The sequence below is a fragment of the Borostomias antarcticus genome (assembly GCF_949987555.1).
Source record: "Borostomias antarcticus genome assembly, chromosome: 25".
NCBI lineage: Eukaryota > Metazoa > Chordata > Actinopteri > Stomiiformes > Stomiidae > Borostomias > Borostomias antarcticus.
In genome coordinates, this window is record NC_140258.1 from 7601330 (window position 1) to 7628496 (window position 27167).

At 50.7% G+C, this 27167-nt stretch overlaps 1 protein-coding gene across 2 annotated transcripts; it reads right to left on the reverse strand.

Moving 5' to 3' along the window:
• Window positions 1-2303: 2303 nt before the first annotated feature.
• On the reverse strand, window positions 2304-26862 carry btaf1 (BTAF1 RNA polymerase II, B-TFIID transcription factor-associated). 2 transcript variants are annotated; one of them, XM_084458499.1, is made up of 38 exons: window positions 26634-26862; window positions 23550-23673; window positions 23028-23142; window positions 22254-22385; window positions 21673-21857; window positions 20240-20373; window positions 19896-20025; window positions 19561-19629; window positions 19334-19423; window positions 19136-19231; window positions 18832-19008; window positions 18485-18625; window positions 18078-18202; window positions 17542-17662; window positions 17025-17129; window positions 16724-16873; window positions 15633-15775; window positions 15194-15368; window positions 13928-14131; window positions 12604-13027; window positions 12056-12237; window positions 11806-11962; window positions 11470-11579; window positions 11087-11288; window positions 10742-10890; window positions 10170-10322; window positions 8780-8901; window positions 8432-8599; window positions 8223-8300; window positions 7287-7416; window positions 6636-6777; window positions 6417-6547; window positions 6090-6215; window positions 5434-5586; window positions 4844-5055; window positions 4293-4452; window positions 3982-4152; window positions 2304-3316 (listed from the first exon to the last, which is right to left on the reverse strand). In XM_084458499.1, exons 1-38 carry the CDS (start codon window positions 26645-26647, stop codon window positions 3170-3172), a joined length of 5547 nt encoding a protein of 1848 aa, XP_084314625.1. In that variant the 5' UTR covers window positions 26648-26862; the 3' UTR covers window positions 2304-3169. The 2 variants fall into 2 exon arrangements, with proteins under 2 accessions (XP_084314625.1, XP_084314624.1); XM_084458498.1 differs by having other exon boundaries at window positions 22254-22397.
• Between the last annotated feature and the right edge of the window lie 305 nt (window positions 26863-27167).

Sequence of the window (27167 nt, forward strand, 5' to 3'; positions counted from 1 at the left end):
AGATGTCACAATACTTCACTGGATGTAAAACGTTGACCATGAACTCCCAGATAGTTCAGTCATGTTGCATGTCCTCCCCTTTTACCTACTACCGCAAGTTCAAAGGAACATCAGTAGTAGGTTAGCCCCCACAGGAAATATCAGGGGACAGGGCCATGTTCATCTGTGTGATTGTATTTAAGTATGAATGTCAATGTTCAGAATCAATGTATACAGTAGTTGAGTGGATAGTGCTGGTGTGTTTGGTCCCCAAGTCTTAATAACAGCAGAGGAGGCACTGGTCTAAAATCTTTCATTTAAAGCTTTCTTATTCACCCCCACAAACTAATACCACACGCTTGATTTGTTTTGTGTACAGCATGCAAACTGCCCTAACATTTTAACACCTTTTGGCCAAGACGCCCACTAACCCTTTCTTTGCCATTATGGGGCTGATCCTCTCTTATCGCCCTCGTACTTGAAAATATGCTCCAGATGAAATGTCATGAAATCCCTTCTTCTACCACGGTCCTCCAAAAGAAAGACTAACGTGCTGATGAGAATGTTCTTTCTAGCTTGCCTTTTATACCAATTTGTACCGGTGGTGTATACTCTTATCCTCATCTCATGTACAGTACTTACCCAGTGGTAGCTTTCTCCCCGGGTCAGTATTACACCCCTACCACCAAGTATTTGTTTATTTATTACCTTTTTTTCTTTTGCTAAATATTTTATACCCTAACAAAAGCTTTCAACTGTGTATGTCAAGCGGAAAGGGATGACCGGAAGAACATCAAGTGTTTGGTGATGGAGGCCATTTCACATTATCTTCTCTATAGATATAAATATCATGTAACACTAGATTTGAATAGTATACTGTATATTCACTTATGCTTCATGGCCGTTTCTCTGGGTAGGTAAACTTTAGGCCTCTTCATAATGTTGTGATCTCAAAAAAGGAAAAAAAGAAAAGAAAACTTGCTCTTTGTTTTCAGACAAACCCTCTACTTCTAAGGTGTATTTTTAAGTTATGTTTGTTTTTTTCAGGTTTTTATTTTATTTTTGGTTTCGATAACTGGTTCTATCTTGACAAGGCTTTGAGATTGTTGACTTGGACCTACGCTTGTCTGACTTTGCAGTTTAACTGTGATTTAAAAACATGGAGCTCTATGCTGCTAATGCTTACTACTGCTTCGAGTTTGTAGTTCCCACCTTACTTTCCCCTTTTCTGTACTAATAAGCAAATCTTATTAAACGTAGTTGTATGACGCTGTGAAACATTGTCGTCTTTTGCATGGCCTCTTTCCACATCTCTCCCAACCCTATCTGGAGTGAGATGTTTCATTTCTGAGTGAACTGACAAAGTAGCAATGTATCACTACTAGTAGAACACCATACCCATTTAATTTTGTTGGAACACAACATTACAATGGGATTGCTTATTGATACATGTATTAGTGTAGACTGTGGTACCTCAGTAACAATGCAATTTCCCCCCCTGAGATCAATAGAGTACCTTCCTATTACCTCAGGTAAGGACAGAAAGTTCAGCTACTGAGCGTCCTGGCTGCATTCCATTTCAGACAGTTGTTCCCTGCCATGTGCCCTAGTTCAGTCGCCTTCACAGCTATGCCCGGGCATATCCAGCTAGGTGACTGATCGTGCCTGGGCAAAGCTTTGCTGCCTTTTCCCCTGGTTTAAAACTAGACAATCCTATCAGATCCAAGAACGGCTAACTGGAATGGAATGAACCCTTGGTCTGATACATTTGTGTGCAAGTTTAAACCTTGCGTTTTCGCCAAGGCAGAGTAATCTGTGATATGCAATATGAAAACATGTTCTGCACCGACACGCTGAATGACTGCAATATTGCCCTTCAGTGTTCAGTGATGGTGTTCATCAGTCTCTTTGCACATCTATGATAGACTAGCAGTCAAGACAAGCACATATACTAGATGCAATGATTAAGATCAGGAAGCCAGCTTATTTGCCTGCTAGTCCAAAGCTGACAAACTCATTTAGATAATCAGATCTTAACACCTATCTAGCCTTCTACACTGTACAGCAAAAACACAGCTACGGCTTGCATTACACTAACATGAATTTGATCTAACATTTACTGCCCCTGGAAAAAAGTACAACTTTACCATAAAGCAATATATTATATATGTCAGCGCTTACCCACCTGCCATCATTTCAAAATGCAGGACAACCCCCTCTGCTGGCCAAGTCACACAGTAACAGGCAAGGTTCCCATCCAGGGTGATATGAACACAACGAGACGGCACATGTACTGAAAGGTCTTGTAGAATTTATTAGAATTCTAATCAGCTTCAACAAAAAAAGCAGCAATTACAGAAATATGTACAGTTCTGCATTTTCCTTTTAAAACACTTTTGCGACGGATTTCGGGTGCCAGTTTTCAGGTGGGCCCCGAGGGCGAGTCCCTGTAATGCTGCTTCAGTGCCTTTCAGAGTAACAACCAGGGCTCGGAGCAGCGGTGGACAGTTTCCCACGTGCAGGGCGTGAGGCCACGTGACTGTGCTTAAGAGGGGGGACGTGTGTGTGGGGGGTGCGGGGTCCCAGCGCCACCTTGAGGCCGGGAGCCCCCCCCATCTGTAGTCACGGCATGTCTACTACAGCCCGCAGTGCTGGCCAGCTGCCCGAGCCCAGGCTAGGGTCACACCGCGCCCAGAGCGCTGCAGCGGGTGGGTTCTTGTGGAGCGGCTCTCGCTCGCTCTCACAACCTCCCCGTTCTCCTTCCCTTTAATCAACACACCAATCCTGTTTTCCAGCTGTTAAGTCACACAGACGACCTATGGGGCTTGAGGTGGGGGGTGGGAGTGCTTCTTTTTTTGTATTTTTTAAGACTGCAGATGGTTTCCTAGAAGGGTCCATGGTGATGCAGGAGGAACATCTCAGGAGTCCCGTGTCTCCCTGCACCACTGTGCCAGTCCAGTGGGATGGGAGGGAACCGTGCCCCCCCCTCCCCTCACAGTAGCTCGGGGTTCCGCCAAGGGAGCAGAGTGGGGGTCTGCGTCAACACTGATTGGGATAGTAAGGCTTAGATGTGTGTGTGTGTGTGTGTGTGAGAGAGAGAGGGGGGGAAAGAGTGAGAGGGGGTGGGGGAAGAGGGTACCATGACAGTTTCAGTTCAAGTTTATTTCAAGTTTGCCGTCTAGCCGTCGTGCTACTGGAGCGAGTGCATGAAGCTGTCCAGGTCGTACTCCGTGTCGTACTGCTGCTGGTCCCACAGGTCTCCCAGCCCGTCCAACACCGACTTCATAGAGGCCTTCCCCGAGGAGGACGAGGACTCGCCCTTCTCCCCCCTCTCATCCTGGGACACACAAACCACGCGGGTTTTAGAGGGGCGGACGGACACACAAACACGCAGAAAATGCACATGTGAAGAGTTACTGTGCACGGACAAACGACTTGGGTCCACCGGTAATCACGTAGGTCTTGCTAGTAACGTTACTTTTGACAATATACAACGGTCATATTTAAATTATTCTTCGTCTTGTCGGCGTAGGCTACTGCAGTAAATAGTTTCGTCATTCCAAGGAAGTTCTGGACGACCCGACCACGAAATAATAATCAAAAAATAAACTACATAGGTAGGTCTACAAGAAACGACATTTGTCGAAAATGGACACAACAAGCGTGGGTAATGTAGATTCACCCACATTAAAATGAGACTGTTTCGTAACCAAAAATAAACTCCTCGGGGTACCTTTAACTAGCCAAGTAAGATAGCTAAACCCACCGTTCTTATCCTCAGAACAGCATTTTACAGCCTGCACCTTAGCCCAAAAACCTTTCAAAAAAAAGCCTAGAGCTCTGGCAAACTTAAGCCCAAAAAAGCCCTAGAGCTCGTTACCCGCTGTAAACGCCGAGAAAACGGCGCTAGCTCCAAAATACAGCTCGCCGGTGGACACGCCCCCTTGGGTGGCGAGCCAGTGAGAGACGACGGTGATACGGGCGTGTTGCTGTCATACTGACCTTGTCCAGCGTGAAGAGGTTTAGGAGCTGGTCTGTGCCCATGCTCTGCAGGCTGGCGTTGTCCTGGCTGATGACCGTGTTGGCGATGCTCATCTTGAACTTCTGCAGGCCCATGATCTTCTCCTCCAGCGTGCCCCGCGTGATCAGCCGGTACACGTTCACCACGCGTTTCTGCGGGCGTGACAGACAGACACACACACGCCCAGACGCGCGGTTAAGACTAGTAATCGTAGCCTGTGAGGCGTTGGGTGTCATGAAGGCGCCGTCTGCCTGGTAGGCCGGTGTGTCCCCGGGGCGCCGGCCTGAAGTACCTGTCCTATCCTGTGGGCGCGGTCCATGGCCTGCAGGTCCCTCATGGGGTTCCAGTCATGCTCCACGAACACCACGGTGTCGGCGCCGGTCAGGTTGAGCCCCAGGCCGCCCACGTGGGTGGTCAGCAGCAGCACGTCTATGGACGGGTCGTTGTTGAACCTGGGAGGGAGGGAGGGGGGTAGAGAGAGGGTGGGAGGGAGGGGGGGGAGGAAGGGAGGGGTAGAGAGGGAGAGAGAGAGAGAGAGAGAGGAAGAGAGAGAAAACAGTTTTGAGTGCGGGAGTATTTGGTTTTTACAGAATATTACGCCGTTTTACAAATGAAAAATGAAAAATATCCTACTCATGTTACCGCTTTTAGCAGCAGATTTATTTTCATGTGTGAGTGGGTGACTTATTAAAAAAAGAATAACTTTTCAATAAAGAAGACATTCCAATAAAAAGTAAAACGGAGGACTTCAAAATGTCACCAAGTGTGACACCCAGTGGGTCACAAACATGAGCCCGGGTCAATGGCTCCCCCGGGACGCCGGCTGACCCCTCCCCCTCTCACCTGGAGACGATGGCGTGGCGCAGCCCGGCGGGCACGCTGCCGTCCAGCCGCAGGTAGGAGACGTGGGGCAGATGGGACTTCAGCAGGTCCTGCTCCACCATGTCCAGCATGCTCTTCAGCTGGCAGAAGATCAGCACCCGGTGCTGGGCCACCACCGCCTCGGGACCCCCCTCCACAGAGCCACCGGCCCCCAGACCACAGTCCAGCAACAACTGGACAGGAGAGAGAGAGAGAGAGGAGGGAGAGGGGAGAGAGAGAAGGAGAGAGAGAGAGGTGGGAGGGAAATGAAAGAGAGGGAGGAGAGAATGAATATTAAACCTGTGTAGTTCAGATGCACCATCTAGACAGCCCGTTCTCAACTCCCTACAGATGCAAACGTCTAGTGTGTGTGTGTGTGTGTGTGTGTGTGTGGGGGGTTGGTGGATGAAAAAGTGCATCAGTATCCATCTCCGAGTCACAGTTGTACTGTTGGGGCTGAGGGTTTTCGGGGGCGGGAGTTGCGTCTGGGGACGGCGCAGAGAGAGGCGGACGGCGCGGTACCCGTCCGTTTGAGGGCGGAGGGGGTTTCTGGAGCTCCGGCGCCGGCGTACCTGTTTGAGGGCGGAGAGTTTGGGGGCGTGCTGGATGTCCCTCAGGCTGGTGTGCTGCGCGGCCAGCTGCTCGGTGATGCGTCTGTACTCGGGGTGCTGAGGCGTGAGCACCAGGCCCGGGTGGTTACACAGCTTCCTCAGGTACTGCAGCGCCTGGGTGGGGGGGGGGGTTGGGGCAATATGTTACCATTATAGCTACAGTATAGCATGTTCATAACTCACCAATAAACCCCCCCCCCCCCCCGGGTTATTCATTCATTTATTCTTATCAATATATAGCATGCACATAATCCATCCAGACCTTTATCTATCCCATCCCAGCTTAATATACTTATAGAAAGGGTACTTATGGTATAATTTGTAAAATTGTAATCGTAAATTTGTTTTGGAAATTGAGGATTAGAGTTTATCGAAATCTTGGAGCCGGCAGCAACATTTCACTGTGACTGTACACCGTACATTACACTTGAGAAATAAAAGGAATCTTGAATCTTGATCTGCTCTCACACACGAGACACCTATTATGTCAGATTAAAGGTGCTTTTCCTCTGTGTGTGTGTGTGTGTGTGTGTGTGTGTGCGTGCGTTTAACATTGGGTGATGTTTGCAGCCGGTAGGCCTGCATCTACGTGTGTGTGTGTGTGTGTGTGTGCGTACCTGGAAGACGTGTCCGGTGGCCTTCAGCTTGGGCTTGTCCTCGTCCTCCTGGGTGGAGGCGGTGGAGATGGTGTCCGACACGCTGACCTTGGCCCGGGACTTGGCGAAGTCCTCGTACAGCTGGACCTGCACACGGAGGGAGGGGAGAGGTGGGGGTCAGCAGGACTGACCTGAGAAGATGGGGGGAGGGGGGGGGGTATCAAGACCGACTACAGACTGGAGGAGGATGTGGAGGGAAGAGAAGAGGAGGAGGCTGACAGGGAAGAAAGGAGGAAAGGGAGGAGGAATGTGGAGAGGGGGAGGCGCGGGCGGGCGGGCGGGCCGTACCTGCAGCGGGCTGAGGTTGCAGTAGTAGTCCTGGATGATCTTGGGGGGCAGGTCCTGCAGAACGTCCTCCTTCATCCTCCGCAGCAGGAAGGGCAACACCTGCCGATGCAGCGCCTCCATGGCCAGCACGCCTGGAACACACACACACGCACGTCAATACACGCCGCGCCACGTCGCTGGTTCCCGCCAGGATCATCCCGGGGATCCGGCCGCGCTTACCCGCCTCCTGCTCCCGCGAGGAGCTCTTGGCGTCGCGGCTGGCCAGGATGGGCTTGCCGTAGCGGGCCGCGAACTGGCGCTCCGTGCCCAGGAAGCCTGGCATGAGGAAGTCGAAGAGCGACCACAGCTCCAGTACGTTATTCTGGGAGGGGAGAGAGAGAGAGAGAGAGAGAGAGAGAGAGAGAGAGAGGCACACGGGTTAACGTCACTGAGGTAAATGGAGACCTTAGACGAGAACCTTTTGGTCCCTCCATTTCAAATGCAACTACATTAAACTTTTTGGCCATTTTTGTCACAGGGGAACGTTTTGTTCCAAGTACTCCGCCCTCTGTCAATGTGAACTCAATGCAACTAAGAAACCCCCCAGCAGTCTAGAGACAGGAACAGGCTAGGGATGGGAGACTGATTAGTCAACACAGGTCACCCTGAGCTCCCCACTATACCATAGATCATGGTCTTAAAATCTTAAAGATTACATTTCAAAATGTCAAAACACACAAATATTCAGTACACCCACAAAAAGGCCTGCTGGGCAGAATGCATCTTAATCTCAGCCACCGATGCAAGATTTGCATCACGGTTTAGCAAAACATCAATTCTAGATGTGGGGTCAAGGGTGTGTGGATCTACGTGACCAAAGACGGTCCCCACCTGGATGGGCGTTCCTGACAGGATGAGTCGGAAGTTGGCGGCCAGCTGCTTGATGGCCTTGGACAGCTTGGTCTTCCCGTTCTTGATGACATGGCCCTCGTCCAGGATACAGTAGTTGAACTTGATATTCCTAGAAACCCACAAATGTTGTTTGTAAATTTCTTTAAAAAAAATAATAAAATAAATCTGATTTTATCCCATTTTAACCCAATTTGGTCGCCAATCACCCCCGACCTACTGTCCCCTGCTGCTGCTGCTATTGTCCCCTGCTGCTGCTGTGGAGGGTCTGCCACGCAACGCCGCGGTCAGCGGTCCGGAGGAGAGAGCCAGCTAGCTGACCCCCTCAAGCCCCGTGACCCTGGAGGAGAGAGCCAGCTAGCTGACCCCCTCAAGCCCAGTGACCCTGGAGGAGAGAGCCAGCTAGCTGACCCTCTCAAGCCCCGTGACCCTGGAGGAGAGAGCCAGCTAGCTGACCCTCTCAAGCCCCGTGACCCTGGAGGAGAGAGCCAGCTAGCTGACCCTCTCAAGCCCCGTGACTCTGGAGGAGAGAGCCAGCTAGCTGACCCTCTCAAACCCCGTGACTCTGGAGGAGAGAGCCAGCTAGCTGACCCTCTCAAGCCCCGTGACCCTGGAGGACAGAGCCAGCTAGCTGACCCTCTCAAGCCCCGTGACCCTGGAGGAGAGAGCCAGCTAGCTGACCCTCTCAAGCCCCGTGACCCTGGAGCAGAGAGCCAGCTAGCTGACCCTCTCAAGCCCCGTGACCGTGACTCTGCCACCAGACGGGGTCGCTGTAGAGCGGCCAACCCTTGCGCCAAAATTAAACTAACCGCCCTCAAAACCTGATGCTTAGACCACTACACCACCACCGACCATTGAAATGCAAAGCTCTACCCCCCCCGAATGAAGTAGGGAGGAATATAGGAAGAAGAAACATACCTAAAAAAGTCAATGTCGTTCCGTACCACATCGTACGAAGCAACTACGAGGTTGTGCTTTTTCACCTGGTGTTGCAACCTGCCATCGGAGGAAAGAAAGGTTATTCTCCAATTCAATCTCCAAATGGCAGTGTGTGTGTGTGTGTGTGTGTGTGTGTGTGTAGACTGAAAGAAAGCACGTGTCCAGGATGGGCGCGGTGGTGGTCTTACCGGGCTCGTTCTGTGGGGGGGCCAGTGTAGTGTAGAGGGTTCAGATATTCTTTGCTGCAGAACTTGCCCACCTCGTCCACCCAGTGACCCGTGAGCGTGGGCGGACACACCACCAGGGAGGGGAGGGGGCTGCAGTCTGCCGCCCTGGTCTTGGCGTATTCCTGCACCCTGCAAACACACACACACACACACACACACAATTCATTCAATGACAGAAGCGCCGCCAACGTGCTGACAGGGTGTCAGAGAAAGTCAAATAGTGGTGTGTGTGTGTGTGTTGCGGGCGGGTGCGTGTTGCGGGCGGCTGTGTGTTGTGTGTGTGTGTGCGCGCGCGCTACAGCGGTATACCTGAGGTAGTGGTCCCCAGCCAGGATGCAGATAGACTGCAGGGTCTTGCCCAGGCCCATGTCGTCACACAGGATGCCGTGCAGCTTGTACTTGTTGAGGAAGGACAGCCAGTTCACTCCATCCTGAGAGACGCAGGGAGGAGGGAACGTGAGACAGACGCAGGGAGGAGGGAACGTGAGACAGCGGCCCCCACGTCTGCATTTAGTCTTTTCCTTGATGGAAAACCACTTTTAGTGCACTGGATGCCATAAGGTCGGGCCATAATAGCAAAGCAGACAGGAATGCAATAGTATCCAATCTGCTTTAGTACTAATGCATGTAGCCTACATCGAGCTGACGCAAGGTCTCTGAAGAGTGATGAGTCAAAGGATCGGCTCTCTCTCTCTCTCTCTTTGAACTGACAGTTACATTTTCTGTCCACCTCTCTGGAATTGGGTGGGCGGATGGGGAGCGCTGGGTTTACTCAGCCTGAGAGCACTAGCGCAGCCCCGCTGGGCACGCCGGAGCACATCACTCTAGACAGCTCCATTAGAGAGATGAGCGCTGGGCTTGGGTCGCTGCCGCCAGCTCCACAATCAACCAGCACAGCCCCTTCACATCCATTCCAATTCTTTCGATTTGTTTTTGTTCAGGAGCTATTGGTTGTCAGCAATATACTCCCCTCCTCCTCCTCGTCCTCCTCCTCCCCCTCCTCCCCCTCCTCCTCCCCCTGTAGCGTCTAAAAGCAGAAAGCTATTTGTAAGGGCTGGCAGAGCGATCCAACTCGTTCAAAGGCCAATCTCTTGGAAGCTGGAACTCGTGCCACCGAAAGGCAGAGGGTGTGAGTGACAGACACACAGGGTGCGTCCCAAAAGATCCAGCACTTTCCTTCCAATAGAGAGCGAACGTTTGCGGCCGCCTCTGAAGAAAGCGCCGCGCATCTTTTTTTCTGAGCGCTCCGCGTTTTTTTTGACGGGGGCACTCCAGGCTGCATGCCTCACAAGCAGAATGAAGTTACTTTTTTTCCCAGAAAGCCACGATGTTTGACAACATCCCTTTTCGGGAACTGACCAACCAGAGCGGCAGCGACGCCCCCATCAAACTCGTCCAGGGCCAACACTAGAGCAAGCCTTTGGTTTGTTGAACTAATTCAAAAACAAAAAATAAACAGTAACGAGCGAGATATTTCGCGAAGGATGGTATAATATAATGATGTTGTAAACACGATGCCGTTGTTAACTTGTGGTGTGTCGTTTGTATAAATCTTTTGGGCGGAGTCCTCTCAGAGAGTGATTTGTTAATTTTCCGACTCCTCACATCAAGTCACCAAGAAGATTAATCGTATTAAGTTCAGTGACAATCTTTCATCAATGGGACAGATGGACAGGCACACACACAGCATAACACGCACCTGCTGATACTTCCTGAGTTCGGCCTTGATGGGAACGGGGATCTTGTAGTTCTCCAACTTCCTGCCGTCCAGCAGCTGCTCCAGGAAGTGGCGCTCTCTGGCCTTCTGGCGAATCAGATCGTCCGACATGGCCGGGGGGTCCGGGATCCCTGCCTGCGTTCACACAAACACAGAAAGCGGTTGAAAGCCGTCTCATTTCACAGCAGCGGGTGTACATGCCATCACGATGATATTGCGGCGTCCTATCGGGTGATTCATAACTCACTTAATCATCTAGATTAAAGTGAACCAATGCGCTGACAACACAAACCGCTGACTAAGATATATCAAAGTCGTAATCAATCAAGATGGCTGACATTCATTAGAGAAGAAACACGCACACATTCTCTGAACGACCACAGATAGGACACATCCCAACTGTTCACCAAAAATTAATGTTCCAAGACCCTCTGGTGGCAGTTGGACAAACGACACCATTTCACAGTGGCACTGCGGCTACCAGCCTCTTTCTGCAATGAGCCTGTGGGTGCGTGTGTGTGTGTGGGCGCGTGTGTGTGTGTGTGTGTGTGTACCTCCAGGGGCAGCAGGCGTATGAGCGTGGCGAAGCACTGTGTGGCCATGAAGCGGACGCTGTCGCTGGGGTCGCTCATCCTGCCCAGCACGGGCACCACCAGCAGCACGATGTAGGGCACGATGTCCACGTCCAGCTGCTCCATCACGCCTGGCGCCAGGGGTCAAGGGTCAGAACGCCACGGCGTCGCTCTTACTCGCCGCGCGCGGACGTGTTAAGCACACGCTGCTGCATCTCACACACACACACGCACACGCACACGCACACGCACACACACGCACACACGCACACACGCACACACACACACACACACACACACACAGGCTGCGTCGCCTGCTAAGGATACAGGCCATGGCCTCGATGGCGCCCTCCTGCTTGGTGCAGTCTTCAATGGCGGCCAGCCAGGGCAGCACGCGCTCCAGGAAGAGGTTCATGGTCTCCAGGGTGGCCATCTTGCTGAGCACGCCTACGCAGCGCGCCGCCATGTGGCGGATCGCCGTGTAGGGGTGCTGCAGGCAGGCGAACAGGTGGGGCAGGTGCTCCAACAGCTGACGTGTGCACACACACGCACACACACACGCACACACACGTGACGGTTAGGCTGCTTAGTTTTATTTGTTTTTACAGTGCAAATACTACCAGGCATTGCCATTTCCAAACGGTGTTCACGGGACAAGCACAGGAAAACGTGAGTGTGGGGGTCTAGGGGCCCCGGGCCCCGAGTCTTACCAGGGGTTTGAGTTCGGGAGCCATGGCCCCTGCTGTGATCTCCAGCACCTGCAGCGAGTTGACCAGCTCCTGGGCTGTTGCATCACCCCTCTCCAGCTGGAGCTGGACATCTGGAACACGAACACACACACACACACACACACACACAATACCGCATTTAGGGACAGAATACACCGATCAATGAGACCAAATATACACACAAGACACACGGGATGTCCCCATGAATAAAACTTGCGTCTCGAATTTGGGACAAGGCCAGAAGCGCGCATTGTATCGCTGTCTCCGAGAGGGCCGGCGTTAAAAGGTGCGCAATCCCGTCTCGTCGTGTCGTCGTACCGATGGCGCCGTCGCGATCCACCGCCGCCCTGAGCGGGCCCACCATGGTCTCCCACAGGTAGGGCAGCGAGCTGGTCAGCTCCCGCCCAAAGTGCCTGGCGACCGTCGTCAGGGAGAACTCTGCCCCTCTTCTCTGAACGAGGCAGGGCTTCTTGCTCTGAAAAGATACGATCGAGACACCATCGTCTAGATGAACAAAGCCAAAACAGTTTGCTCGCCGTTTTTTTTCCTGCCCCTGCCGGAATCTCACCTCGTCCGTTTCTGTGGTGATGCCGCTGCCGGGCGGAAGCTCGGTGGTGGGGGTCTTGGGGATCCGGGGGGCGGGGCCCCTCTTGCTGGTGATGGCGAAGGCTGCCCTCTGGTGGCGGTACAGGGTGATGATGCCTTTGGTCCTGTTCACCATGTGGTACATGCCGTCTTTCTCTGACGCACCTGAGTGTGGGTGAGGAGGGGGGGGGAGAGAGAGAGAGAGAGAGAGAAGAGAGAAAAAAGAGAGAGAGAAGAGAGATGGAGGGAGGGAGGGAGGCAGAGAGAGATGGAGGGAGGGAGGGAGAGAGAGAAGAAAGAGATGGATAGAGAGAGGAGAGAGAGAAGAGAGAGGAGAGAGACAGAGAGAGAGGAGTGTGAGAGAGAACGCAAACAGCAGACTACATCAGAGTCAAGATGTCCACATCCTCACGACCTCTAGCTTATAAGCCTGGTAGTCTAACCAGCCGTCCCGGTGAGTTCGGACAGATCTCATACCGCCCGCCACGGACCGGATCACACTGCCGATGCGCGCCGCCGACGCCGCCTCACCTTTGGCCGTCTCCAGGGCGGCGGGGGGCACGGGGCACGCCGAGGAGGGCGTGAGCAGGGGGTCCACGCACACGGAGGCGCACAGGTTCTTGAGAACCTTGGGGTTGGGGCAGGGCTGGCGGCCGGAGCACTGCTGCAGCAGCCTGGCGATGAAGGCGGCGGCGTAGCCCTGGACCAGCGTGTTCTCCTCGCGCTTGGCCGCCTCCATCAGCGGCCGCACCAGCGGGTTGAGCTTGTCGGGCAGCGCCTGCAGGTTGACCAGGGCGCAGGCGGTGAACATGTGGACGCGCAGGTGCAGCTGCTGCCACTCGGCGCTGGTCTCGCCCACCGTGGACTGAGCCTGCTGACGCTTGCTGTCCAGCGGCTGCCACTGCTTGGACTGGACGCTCAGGCCCACCGTGGACTCACTGAAGATGGTGGTCACCTGGAGAGGGAGGGAGGGGGAGAGAGAGAGAGAGAGGGAGGGAGAGAGAGAGAGAGAGAGAGAGAGGGGGAGAGAGAGGGAGAGAGAGAGAGAGAGAGGGAGGGGGAGAGAGAGAGAGAGAGAGAGAGGGAGGGGGAGAGAGAGAGAGCGAGAGAGGGCGGGGGAGAGAGAGAGCGAGAGAGAGAGGGAGAGGGAGGGGGAGAGAGAGAGAGAGAGGGAGGGGGAGAGAGGGAGAGAGACAGGCAAAGAGAGAGAGAGAGAGAGAGAGAGAATGAAAGAAAGAGAAACAGAAAGACAGAAAAAGAGAGAAATAAAGAGACAGGGAGAGAAAGACAGAAAGGGAGAGACAGCACAACGTCAGAGATCTGCAAAGTCCGTTCAACGGAACAAGTGTCAAAACCGAAAGTAGAACCTTCTCTCTTTTCTTTTACTAAAAAGGTTAGTGACAAAACGGCTAGCACAAAACCCAAGTATAATTGGTTATTTGCTTTCATTTCCAATGCCTTTCCGATTGTTAGAGTGTGTTTACTGATTTATTCCGAGTGTAAATAAATATTATATTTTGTAAATTGGGGTCACCTCACTTTCAGAGTTATGAACATTTCAGAGATCCGATGGGTTCAGATCTCCAGAGGTTCCACTGTACTTAGCCAGGTCTCTCTCACAAGGGGAGCATTCAGCAGCCTCCTGTCAGCCAAAATATTGTCCCTAGTATGTTTTCTTTTAGTCGGCCAGTCTGACAGAGGAGCAGACTCTCATTACTAGCATGAGGTCATCTGCCACGCTAACATGGTGTCATCACGCCCCTATGAGTCGTGGCAAAACTAACCCGAAGGCCTTCAACACAAACAGGCTCACAATACATGAAGGGTGTGTGCGTGTGTGTGTGTGTCCCCTCACCAGCTCGTTGGCCTGGTCGATGGTGAACACGCTACAGTTGAGGCGCTCGCGCACGTCTATGTGGGCGTCGGTCAGCAGGGTGATGAGCTGCTTGCACTCGTTTTGCATGCGCGTGAAGGGGATGGCGATCTCGTCGTAGTACAGCTGCTCCGATAGGATGGCCAGCAGGCGCGGCCGCACCATGTCAGACACCACCTGGCACTCCTGAGAGGGGAGGGGAGGGCACCGATACACACGCCAAAATAAGGTACACAGTTATTGCATGTGTTGTATTCTGTGTTACTGGAACACGACCGTCTCACCGGCCAAAAAAATAAAAATCTAATCTGGTTAAAAAAACGTTTAAAAAAAATTCCAACACTTCCTGAAAGCTGAGAAACTGCACTTTCTAGAAATACAGAAAAAAATATTTGTAATGTTAGCAATGAACGCACTGTACTAAAAGAGTTTAAAAAAAAAAAAGAAAAAAAGTGTTAAATGGCCAGGGGCCTCATTTCTAAACATTGCAATGGATAAAAGAATGCATACTTCACTTTCTACGTAACCTTTGTTTTGTTTTTTTACGAACTTGGCGGGAGAATGTGCGGTCCTCCGTGTAAACTCTGACCCATGCGCACATTTCTGGAGAAACCACAACTTTCATAGCAGAAGGATGAAACTTGAGAAACGCTTTGAACTTGATCTCTTGTTTGTGTGAAAAAAAGGCATTACCTCTTACGTATTATATAGAGACCCTATGTTCTTAGCCAATAGGCAAACATTTTCCAGGAGCTTGCTCGATCGTCTCGCTGAGAGGTCAGGGAAGAATTTTTACAGCTCACTTTCGGCCCCTGGGTTAACCGTTTTTTTGCTTCCCTCTGGAATATGTAGGGGTGGGACCTATGCCACCCCCCCCCCCCATTGCTCTCTGTAAAGTGCATTGTGTTGCCTCTGTGTATGAAATGCGCTATACAAATAAAGTTTGATTTAAATATGACAAAACATTTCTTCGGTTTACAAGACAGACACCTTGCCACTTGACCACCATGGCACTACAAGAACTTATATTTCACACTGGGCATCACTGTCACTCAATGCAGTCAGTATGGATGAATGAGGCGTTTCACTGACCATTTACAGTATAGGCAATTATGGGGTGGGATGTGCGTACGTTATAAATGGGAATATTTCTGGGCGTATATAGGTCCCTGTTGGGTACGTAGTAGTACACGACCCTCGTCTATGAGAATCCCCCCGTTTTGTAAACGAGGCCCTGTGCGCGAGTACCTTCTGCATGGCCGCCCACTCGCAGAGCACCAGGGACACGGCGATGCGCTGCAGGGCAGACTTGGAGTTGAGGTGGAAGAGCAGCAGGTGGCCCAGAGACTCGGCCGGACGCATCTCCTGGGTGGACGCGTTGAGCTGCGGGTCACAAATACACCGACACAGCGCCCCCAGAAGCCTGACAGAGGGAGGGAGGCAGATAGAGAGAGGGAGGCAGAGAGTGAGAGTGAGAGAGAGACAGTACACCAGTCAGAATCTGGTATGATTTCAGGTATCACCAGACATGTCAATCATTGGCCTGATCTTAATCAAGCCATGTTGTGAAACCTGCCAGACCACTGACTGCATCAAATATCGTCATCGGTTGTTCCATCCCTTTTTCGTGTGTTTGTATGCATGTGTGTGGCGGTTGGTGAACGGGGAGAGAGAGAGAGAGACTAACTTGGCAGCCATGAGACGAGCCCGGGTCACCACGTAGTCTCGCGTCACAGGGTCCTCCGCCGCAGTCTCCGCCCCCGCGATATACTCTTGAACCGTCTCCTTCACCTGATTGACTCCCTGACGAGCCTTCACACCTGCCTTCTCCTGTTCCACCCAATCGGAGAGCAATCGGTGTAAAAAAAACACAAAAAAAACAAAGTTATCAGTACTCTCTTCAAAATAGTTTTTCATGCACATGCAAAAAGTGAGCGCAGAAATTCTCTTTTTTTGGGGGGGGGGGCACAGTTTATTCTTACCACCGCCGTAAGAATAGATGTGCTTGCCATTCTTATGATGCCCTAACCCGAAACGTCAACCCTAGTCTCGCATAGCCAGACCTAGTCTGACTCAACGGATGTAGGTTTTGGGGATAAGCCTCATTATTCGTTCATTACTGCCCCATTCATATGGTTGACCAATCGGTGGCAATGGGAGATTCTCCCAACTCTCTAAAATGCTTCAAATTGATGCTTAATAGATGGCGACCGGAAGAATATACTATTCTTATTCTTACAGCAGCGCGCCACTACATTGAATCAATACAAAAAGACGCTAAGAGAAGTCACTTTTGTGTGTGATTAATATTCAAATTTGCTATTCAAAATACTGTCGTCCATAAACTACCATTTGAATGTTCTCATAACTTAGCCCTTTCAGATGTTGTTTGTCATGGGGAGCTCTGATAGACAGCCTACTAACTCAAGGAAAATAGGAGAATGTTGAAATAATTTTTCAAGACAACACACGATTTTCCAGGACATTTTACATTCGCTCATGATGTCCTCCAAACAAACTGGAGTGGAGAATCAAAACAAAACATTCACCGCCCCGTTAGGAAGGACCGCCCAGAAGACGCTGGATCGGTTCGGCCATGCAGTTTTGTTTCCTCCAATCTCTCAAATCTCTCACTTTTACAGAGGAAATCTGGACGAATGTCTTCAGTCGTTAGTTGAGCGCAGCGTTTAGAGACTGACACGGGTACAATGATTGCTGATCCCAGCCAGGCTGGGTGTGGACGTATCTCTGAAGTGGCTGGGTGGTTTGTGTTCAGACCTTGCAGCGAGCCTTGACCTCCAGCAGCATGTTGAGGTCTATGGGGATGTGAGCCGCCTGCATCATCAGACAGAGCCAAGCGCCCATCCAGGGACAGCTGGCCGCCACCACGTACTGCTGGGGAGCCTGGCGCAGCAGCGCCGCCCACACCTGGGACACACACACACACGCACGCAAACGTACACACACACACCAATCAATGACATTACATTTCAGCATTCTTAAGCATCTCAAACAACCTGCGGAGTAAGGTGTGTGTGTGTGTGTGTGTGTGTGTGCATGTTCATTCCTACGTTCTTACCTTTTGGATGAGGTCCAGGATCTCTTGATTGCTCTCCAGGATGCAGGACTGGAAAATGTGTCTGAGCATGTCCTGGAGGATGGGGTTTAGCCATGGCGCACAGCTCTGGAACAACAGGATGTCACTCTATAGCTAGCTACCGCTGAAGATGATCAAACTACAACAGGAAGTCACTCTATAGCTAGCTACCGCTGAAGATGATCAAACTACAACAGGATGTCACTCTATAGCTAGCTACCGCTGAAGATGAGCAAACTACAACACTGTACATGAGCAAACTATAGAAGATCAAACTAGAACAGATGATACAGATGAACAGATGAGAACTAGAGATGAAGCACCTAATCTGTTGTCTACAGGTTTGGCAGGTAAATGCAGTATTAATTACCCTAGTCAGTGTTAACTACCCTGTATGCTGGTGGTGTGCTGAGTGTTTAAAGGTGTCAACTAAGAGCCATGCAGGCGCTCATACTTTGGTTAAAATATCGCACGCACACACACACGTACGCACACACACCTGGTCAGCCTTGGAGAGGAGTGTGAAGAGTGTCTCCAGAGCAGCCCGTCTGACGGAGGAGATGGTGTGCCTCAGGAAGGGCCAGACCCGCGGGACCAGAACCGTCAGGGACTGCTGGGTACTGGAGGACAGGGAGGAGAGAAGAGCGCTTCTGGGTTTACCACACGCACGCTCAATGTGTCTCTGGCATTTCCACCGGTGGGGTGCGTTCTGTTCCACCTCAAAGCTTAGCTTGTAGCCGTTAGGGTGCAAAGAAACATTGTGACATGTGGCCCCCTGTGGGAGTTACAAATGCGTTCCTATCAGGTCCTGCTCTTTGGAGTCTGAGCGTAAAAAGCAACATATGCAGTCAGTAGATCTTTCACTTTCTGCCATTAGGCATATCCCTAAAAGCATTGTGTGTTGACAAGCGTGCAGAGCTGGGACAGACCCCCACCAGGACAGACCCCCACCAGGATAGACCCCCACCAGGGCAGACCCCCACCAGGGCAGACCCCCACCAGGGCAGACCCCCACCAGGACAGACCACCACTGACCTGCACTGGCGGACCTGGGGGTAGGTGAGCAGGGAAGAAAGCAGGGTCATGATGCTATTGGTGGAGGCGGTGAGGTCGTCCAGCTCCAGCAGGGCATCCCATAGGGTGTTCACGATGAAGGGCACCTGCGACCACACACACAGAGAGAGAGAGAGAGAGAGAGAGAGAGAGAGAGAGAGAGAGAGAGAGAGAGACACACACACACACACACACACACACACACACAGAGTTGTAGGGGACGATTAGTCAAGTCAGGAGCCTACAGCTACAATTATCAAGATAGTATTCCAACTCGGCAATATTTAGCACCCTAATGGGAGGACAGGAAGGGAGAGGCGTGTTGAGGGTGCTGAGGGTCAAGTGAGGGTCAGGTGAGGGTCAAGCGAGGGTCAGGCGAGTGGACCTACGTTGTTGGGCAGCAGCTGGACCAGGCCCTCCACCACGGGGATGAGGGAGGCCGCGGCCACGGCTCTGACGTCATCATCCAGGTCCTGCAGCCCGTCGGTGATGGCGGGGAGAACGCGGGGCAGCAGCACTGTGATCAGGTCCTGGAGAGAGCGAGAGAGAGAGAGAGAGAGAGAGAGAGAGACAGAGACAGAGGGAGAGACAGAGAGAGAGAGAGAGAGAGAGAGAGAGAGAGAGAGAACGCAACAGGGTTCATTATTCAGCCACTCGTGCTCCAAAACTTACCCCGCGCTACGAAAACCTGGAAACGGGCAGAGCGAACGAGAGGAGGGAAGGGGGAGGCGCCCACCTGTCGGACCGCCAGGGCGTACTTGATGCCCAGCAGGCCGCCGTGCCGGACCTCCCACTGGTCCTCGGTCAGCAGCTTCAGCAGGATGTCCACCGTCATGGCCACGCCGGTGTCCGTCATGTGGCGCAGGGCCACGCCCAGGGTCTGAGCACAGGTCTCCCGGACGGGAGCCACCACCTGACCAGAGAGGTGGGGGGGGGGGGGAGAGAGAGAGAGCGAGAGAGAGGGTTAGATATCAAGCCAAGCGCACTCCAGCGTCTGAATCGACCGCCATGTAAGGAGAGACCAGGCGTGAAGACTTCACCTCGTCGGACACGAAGTCACCGAAGCGGTCCAGAGCGAAGACGCAGAGCAGTCGGATAACGAGGTCCTCCAGCCACTCCTGATGCTGCCGGGACATCTGGGGGGGGGGGGGTCACACAAAGGTTAACCGCGCGCAACGTGAGGTGGAGATCTTCCTAATGGCAACACGGTCCATCTTGTCTCGTGAGGGATCTCTAACCTGTTCCGAAGTGCATCCGACCAGCTTCCCTCCTCCTGCACCCTGACACTTAAGGATCTCCCGAAGGCCTGTGCCCGCACCGTGACGAATCTGGACACACCCACGGACACTTAGCTCTTACATTGCGATTCCTTGGAATGAGTCATTCCAACAATCAACAGGGTCAAACTAAGCTGTGCGTTCGAGCGACTTCAAGAGGATTTGGAGAGGGCGGTCGCGGTCCTTACCTCCCATGAGGGGTTGAAGAGGTCGTTACACAGCTCCTCACAAAAGCTCTCCAGGGGCCACTCCTGGATCTGCAAACAACGCACCGGAGATTTCAATAGACTTCCCACAGTGAGACTGTGCTTGGTGCTACTGTACGCTTCACTGGCAAATATGAAGCATAAGTGTGCCGTAGTCTCATCTCTGCGGCTTTTTTTTTTAAATTGCCACTTACAGTAAGAGGGGAGAGTTTTAAGGAGCTCTCGTCTTTCTGTGCTTCATTTCTTTCAAAGCAAAGACCTTGCGAAGTAAAGTGTTTTCTTCCTTCTGTCTGTAGTTTCTTCTCTTTGCTGCTTACCTCTTCTAAGAGACTGGAGTTATCTGGAACGTTATCGATTAAGACTTTATGTTCGGTTGCTGGTTGGTCAATGACGACATTGGTGGTTTTCCTGCGCTTCTCCTCAGGTTCGCCCTCAAAACTGTCATTACTGCACGGAGAAAAAGAATAATAACAATAATAATGAATATATATATATATATATATATATATATATATATATACACACACACACACACATTTTCAATGACCTCAAAAGTCTTTGCCCAACTCAATAATTGACGTATTCATGTCCATCAATGGTCCATTACAATCGTGCACCATTCAAATAAGGGAGGTTGAAAACGTATAGAAACGGGAGCTACCTTTTCTCGTTGGGATCCATGTCTCTGGATCGTTGCTTCGCCACTAGCTTGGCCATCCTCTTGGCCTTGTTCCTCTGTCGGTTGCTCATGCCTGGCCGAAACTCGGAATCTATCAACTCGGCAGCTTGCATTTGCTGTAAATAAAGCATGGTTGAGGATAAAGACGGCATTGTTCATTTTGGGACAAAACAAGAGCAAAGATCTTATCCAGGAGCACAGCTGCCACGCGGCCCACGTCCCTCACAAGCGTATGGGCACAAGGCAGATGAGCACAGATCTTAATAGTAGCTATGCAAGGCTCTACACCACTAGGCTTGTCACGGTGTTCCCGGTGGTACTCTGTGTTTGGTCATACACCATGTGTTCACGAGGCATTACTTTAACATTAGATATACAGCATTAGCATTAGATATACAGCATTAGATATACAGCATTAACATTAGCATTAGATATACAGCATTAGCATTAGATATACAGCATTAGCATTAGATATACAGCATTAGCATTAGATATACAGCATTAGCATTAGATATACAGCATGAACATTAGCATTAGATATACAGAATTCGTTAATTGCATTAAGTTTTTCAACATAATTTGCTTTGGGCATGGTGCATATTCCTAGTAGGCTACGTTGAAAAACGACATGGCAATAGACAAACTGTGATGATAAATTAGCACAGGACCGAGCGTAACGTTTATATCATACATTACCGATGTAATGTACCGACTCTGCATTTGCAGGCAAGCCGTGGAGGCATACAGCGCCAAATTCAAATCAACAGCGCTGTTCAACGCAAGGCAAAGGTCTTACGTTGAAGATGAAAGTAAGCGCTCTCTTATTGTAGGCTAGACGGTGTTACCGGTGTTACTGGTGTTGGCAAGGGTTTATTTCAACTAAGATTGTGTAAACGGCATCATAACAAGTGGTCACGGAGAGGACAAACAAACCCCATCTGATGCCATGCTAGTCAATCTCCTGACTCAGACCCTCTTGCAGTTGGGCTGGTCCTGCTGCGCTCTGCCAGAGGCCCGAGTCACGGCAGCACAAGCTGCAGCTTGCCTTCCGTTTCACTGCTTCCATGTGGCCAGGGAATTCGGGCCACGGTGAGGGAGCCAGAGTACGCCTGGCATCACGTGCTAGGTAGCAAAAAGCTAAAAAAACACCAAAATAGTAGGAACCCAGCCCCCCTTCCTGACTTTCCAGAAACCTGTGCATTACTCTCTCTGCACCAAGCAGACAAGGCATCACCGTCACAGGCTTCATCAGTACAAAGCAGCGAGCCAAAGCTCATGTGAGGACAGAAGACTGAAACCTCAGCTTTCACTTGGCACCGGCCGGTGACAGAGTGGCTGAGCCGCCTTGGGCAGCCTGGGCGCGAGCCGTCCTGGAGGATACGGGGGGGCCGCGGCCCCAGTGAAGCGCGACTCACCACGTGGTTGCGCGAGCTGGAGCAGGCCTTGCCGCCCTGGGGCTTGGCCGCGCATGCGTCGTCCAGGTCGTCGTCGTTGAACAGCTCCTCCGTGTCCATGCCGAGGGCGGCGCCCATGTCCAGCCCCAGCTTCCGCTGCAGGAGCTTCCTCTGGCGGGCGAGACGCTCCTTAGGGTCCACCTCACCTGAGAGGGACAGAGGGTGGGGGGGTTCAGGGCTATAGAATATACACGCCACATACACAGCTCTGCAGGAGACAAATCTTCTGGGATATAAAAATAGGGAAGTGTGACCAGTGATCAGAAACTAGTCCGAGAAGCAGGCTTGTGACCGCCTCATAACACAGGTTAGACAGGAAGTGGCGTTTCAGACGCCAGGCTCACAATGACATCCACCTGTCGGCCTGAACTTAATATCGCAATATCAAATGTCACAAAAAGGACCTTGTATGAGAAGTGAAATCAGACCAGAGGTATTGGATGTGGGGAGGAATGCTTGGGAAACGAACAGGAGCCCAGGTCGCATGACAACGAGGCGGAGAAGACGGAGCTATTAAAATGTGTGCCTGGCAAGATGCGTACCCGACTTGTCGTCCTGGACCTCAAACTCGGCGCCGGCGGAGCCCAGGAGCGAGGCGCCGTGCTTCAGCAGACGGGAGATGTCAAACCGGTAGAAACCCAGCCGGTCAGACGAGGAGTCCTCGGGGGAGAAGTCTGCACACGACTCTGGACAGGGAGAGGAATTGGAGAGGAGAGGAGAGGGGAGGAGAGGGAAGGAGAGAGGGGGGGGGGGGGGGGGTGCGCCGTCCCACATCAGTTTCCTCAATCTTCTGAGCAATCTGACAGCTAGTCTGCAAACCCATCAAGCAAGAACCATTTTGTAATCCCACACTTGCTATAGGGAACTGATCACCATACTAACAATAAACAGGTTTGCCAACTCCAGTAAGACTGGGAGAAATGTTAATGCTGCTAAAAATGTTTTACTCCCTTGTGAATATACCAAGAGCATAAAACTGGGGCCTATTTAAAATCCTGGTTGCCTGGTTGCCAACTCCTATACACTTCAAGTGCCCTGAAATCATCTGCCACTTGTTAGGCAAGTGCAGTAGCACAAGAGTGGCAAAACAGTTGTATAACAACTCTACGAATTAACACTTTGCCAGCGTGTTTTTTTCCACACGGAACTACCCACTACAATGCCTAGGGATGAATAGAACACTAGAGACTGTTACAAAAGGCCTATTTAAATGCTAATGCACTGGTTAATGGATCATTAAAGCGTTCATTATGTTCTCATCGGTGCAGTGTGTAGCACCACAGCATATTGATGGGGCCTGGGCCTGTGATCCTCACCTTCTTTAGGCTTGGGTGCTGGGTTCCACTCAGGGATGTTCTTCACGATGGCCTCCACGGCCTGCCCCGCGGCGATGCGCGTGTCCCAGTTTGGGCTCCTCAGGTAAGTCAAAACCTTTAGGAGAGAAGCCATTGAGAGACGCAGGAAGCTAGGCCCCATCATTCACTAGGCCCCATCATTCACAGGCGTCCGAGAGTATGAATGGCAGCGTGAACGACAACACAAGGAATCAGTTTAGCAATGGCCTCGGTAAGCCAGAGAGAGCAAGGAAGAGGGCATACAACTGCCCAACCGCTCCCCTGCCCAAACCAGTTACTTCCCCAGAGTAGGGTTGGAGGAATAGTTAGGTTTGAGAGCAGCAGGGGTAGCAAGGGTAGAGATGCCCCACTTTTTCAGCACAGCAGGGAGGTTGGTGTGTGTGTGCGTGTGTGCGCATGTGGAGATGACACCAAAAGTGTGACCCATCTGATGGGAGAGTGGGAGTGTATGGGAACGTGTAGTTTGGACGCCAGCAGACTCACCTTAGATAAGAGATTATTGAGCTCATGTGGGTGGAGTTTGACAACATCTCCCATCTGCTGGGCGGCAGCCTTCCTGGTCACCGGGGTCGTCCCGGTGTCGAGCAGAATGAACAGACGATCAAGCCTGCGAGGAGGAGGAGGACGCGATGAAGATCAGGATGCAGATTGGGTTATCATTATTACACCTGTAGGTGGGTCCGGCCCACATCAGGTTTGGCCCATGAAAACAAAGCATGACATCAGTCCCCCAAACTAGGGATACACCGATATGAAAACTTTGGCCGATACTAGGGATGGGTATCATTAAGATTTGAACGGTACTACTACTCTTACTTACTCTTATCGATCCTGCTTATCGACCCGGGACTTTAACGGTACACTTATTGGTCCTTTTTGTACTATACATGCGGATGATTTTTTTGCGACACCATGGTGCTTTATAACAATGGACAATTGCAAGGACAGAACTGGACAGGACAGTGCAAGATACAAACATGGTGTAAAAACTAGCAGTCAGAGGGGAGCCTTGTTGATGAGACTGATGACCGAGGGGGAAAAGCTGTTCCTGTGTCGAACAGTTTTTGCCTTTGACGAGCGCAGCCTCCTGCCAGAGGGGGGCGGTGTGAAGAGGCCATAGCCCGGGTGGGAGGGGTCGGTCATGATCTTTCTGGCCTGCTTCAGCGCCCTGCAGTGAGTGCCTTGGTCATCTCCGTACAGTAAAATGTCTTATGTATTGTATTGCGGAGTGGTGGGACTACCATACTGGCTGCCCTTTTATACTATTATATCATACAAATCAATATATAGTGATTGACAGACTGTTAGCCTTGGACTGTTTACTATGAACTGAGCAGCTCACAGCTCGGTGGCATTCATTCACCCTCTCCTCAGTCATCCTCACACTATCTGCAACAGTGAAGGGGTTTCCACCTCTTTAGGGCTGTGACCAGCGGGGGTAGATGGAGGACTGGGTTGGTTCATGGTAGCTGCAGATTTTAACAAAAAAGTTGCTAAATCTTATAAAATCTTATCACATAGCCGACTTGAGGTGAAAGGGGAAATGAGATGAGCGAACTTTGCTAGCAGTTTCAGTTTTGAGTTTCTATAAGGGCCTCTTTTAGTCAATGGATACTCTTCCAAGAGTCCTGAACATTAAATTATATCAATACATATTGTTACATACACATTTCAATACTCAACACATATCAATATAACATCTAAAAAATGTGTAGTAAGTAAGAGTAAGCAGGTAAGTAGTTAGTTACTACTTAGTTACTTACTTGAGAACCAATGGTTCTCGTGCCTAGTGGTCCATAGGGCAGGAGCCCATTTCCTGATTCCTTAGCATGAGGCAGCTTGATGTACAAGTGCACCCCCTGGACATGACGCTAGTATGTCGCAGGGACTTACCCCCAATCCAACCCTTGATGCTGACTGCCAAGCAGGGAGGCATTGGGTACCCTTTAAAAAATATGAATAAAATGGTCTTTGGTATGACTCGACCGGGGAATCGAACCCCCAATCTCAGGGCGGACACACTGACCACAAGACCACGGAGCTGGTAGCATTAGTAGCTCTGTTGAAAACAGTGCATCCATGTGTATAATGCATTTGTGCTAAATGTTTCGACAGATTGCTTGTGTTTCCTCCCTTACACGCAAAAGACCAGTTGCAGTTCTGGCAACGAGAATTGTTGGCATCGAGTCTTGTAAAATATACCCAAAGTTGTATTCTTTGCGCCACTGTCACAGACTAAATCGTCTGTCGTCTCCCTTGCTCCTTTGCTCACGTGCTGAGTGTGTGTGTGTGTGTGTGTGTGTGAAGAAAGGAGCAGGTCTGCCTCTCGCATATCTCCAATGCAGCGAAAGAGAGAGACAGATCACTTCTGATAGGAACAGCGAAAATAGATATCTTAATCTTATTACAAGTTTTTTTGTTAAATGTTGATAACAGAACCAAGACTATCAAAGCTTATTGATACTGCGGTCTTTAATAATTTAGCCCTGGGGTCCGTTTAGAACCAGGTTTTGGTACCAATCCCTAGCCGATACCAATATTAACATTTTAAAAATCGGATGATACTAATATGATTGCCGATATACCGTGCATCCCTACTCCAAACCTAGATCAAGCTATGATGAGCATAATATACTACTGGCCTGAGACAGGAGGAGTCTGCTAAAAATAAAACACAGGGGACATTTAGGAAGGCCAAGGCTGTGAAGCTCGGCCACATGCCCGAAGGAGTAAATCAAACCCAAACTACAGTGAAAGTAAAATACCCCATCAGCCTGTATTGGTATTTCACATGAGTCTTTTTCTGTGTTCAGTAAAGCCCTTCCTTAATGCTAGATTGCACGCCTACATTGCCCATCGCAAATCTGTTTTTCATTGTGAAACACCACTGAACACTGTGGGATAGTTGTGCACTTCCAATGAATCATAGCACCTAGGTAGGAGGCTTACTGTGTGATGACTTATCAGTCATTTGCTGGCAGGTCTGCATGTATAAATAGATTGGATTAGCTAGGGCTGTGCAGGGGCTGACCCCTTAACTGGTAATTAGCTGGTCAACACACCGCGGGCGTTTAATTTGTTTACACGTGATATTATTACCATATTAGTGGTCATCATACTTGCAAGCTACTGAACAAGCCAATTGTACGTGATACAAATACAGAAAAGTTCAGCTACGAACAGCTACCCTAAATTCATCTCTGAAATACAAGATAATAGGCCGGTAATACGGATGCTACACACGGAATATTGCAGACACATCCATCTAGATACACCAGCTCGCAGATGAAATGAAACTGATAGCTGTTGTCTGCAATGTTCATTGACAACATGCTGTTCAATCAAACGAGCATGGCCTGGCTGGCTAGAGCTAGCAGCTATGAAAACACGAGCACAGACCCCTGGCCCGGAATATGGCATGGGGCATTGATGTGGGAGCTAGCTGTTAGCCAGCAAGCTATCATCAGCTATCATCAGATATCATCAGCCATCATCGCCATGCGATTAATCAAGCAACCGGTTCGCAAAGTGGATTTCCTTTTTCATCGCACAATAAGTACATCTCACCTGGATACAGCCATGTCGCAATTTTCAGAGAGTAAAATGTTCTTTTGCGATCCGCATTCAGAAGCTATGTAGCAGAGCCTATAGGCCCACTGGAGCGGCTCGCCACCCGGACTCCGGACGAAAATGCGTTCACCAATTCATGGTCCAAAGCAGTCCCTCTTGTTTCTTCAATAACTTCTTGCGCAAATTATCGCCAATTCTCAATCATATATCACCATAAAGCTCGGTTTAGCCTTCTGAACTACTACCAGATAAGTACTTCAATCGGATAAGAATTAAAGAGGAATTTTGTTGTTCACAAAGAGCAACCCAGGAGGCTGATTTTATATGAGGAGCCATCTTGCATTTATTCCTTCCTCCATAGTAGGCGGCGGCTGATTGGTTACAAGCCATCTGAGCAGCCAATCAGAATCCACATTCAAACGGGAAGCGACGTGAGGAAGAAAAAAACGGGCAGGAAATACTTTTTCTAACTTTTGGACGAACAAAGCCCGCCCCTTGCCTGTCACTCAGACTGTGCACAAACAAAAGTTG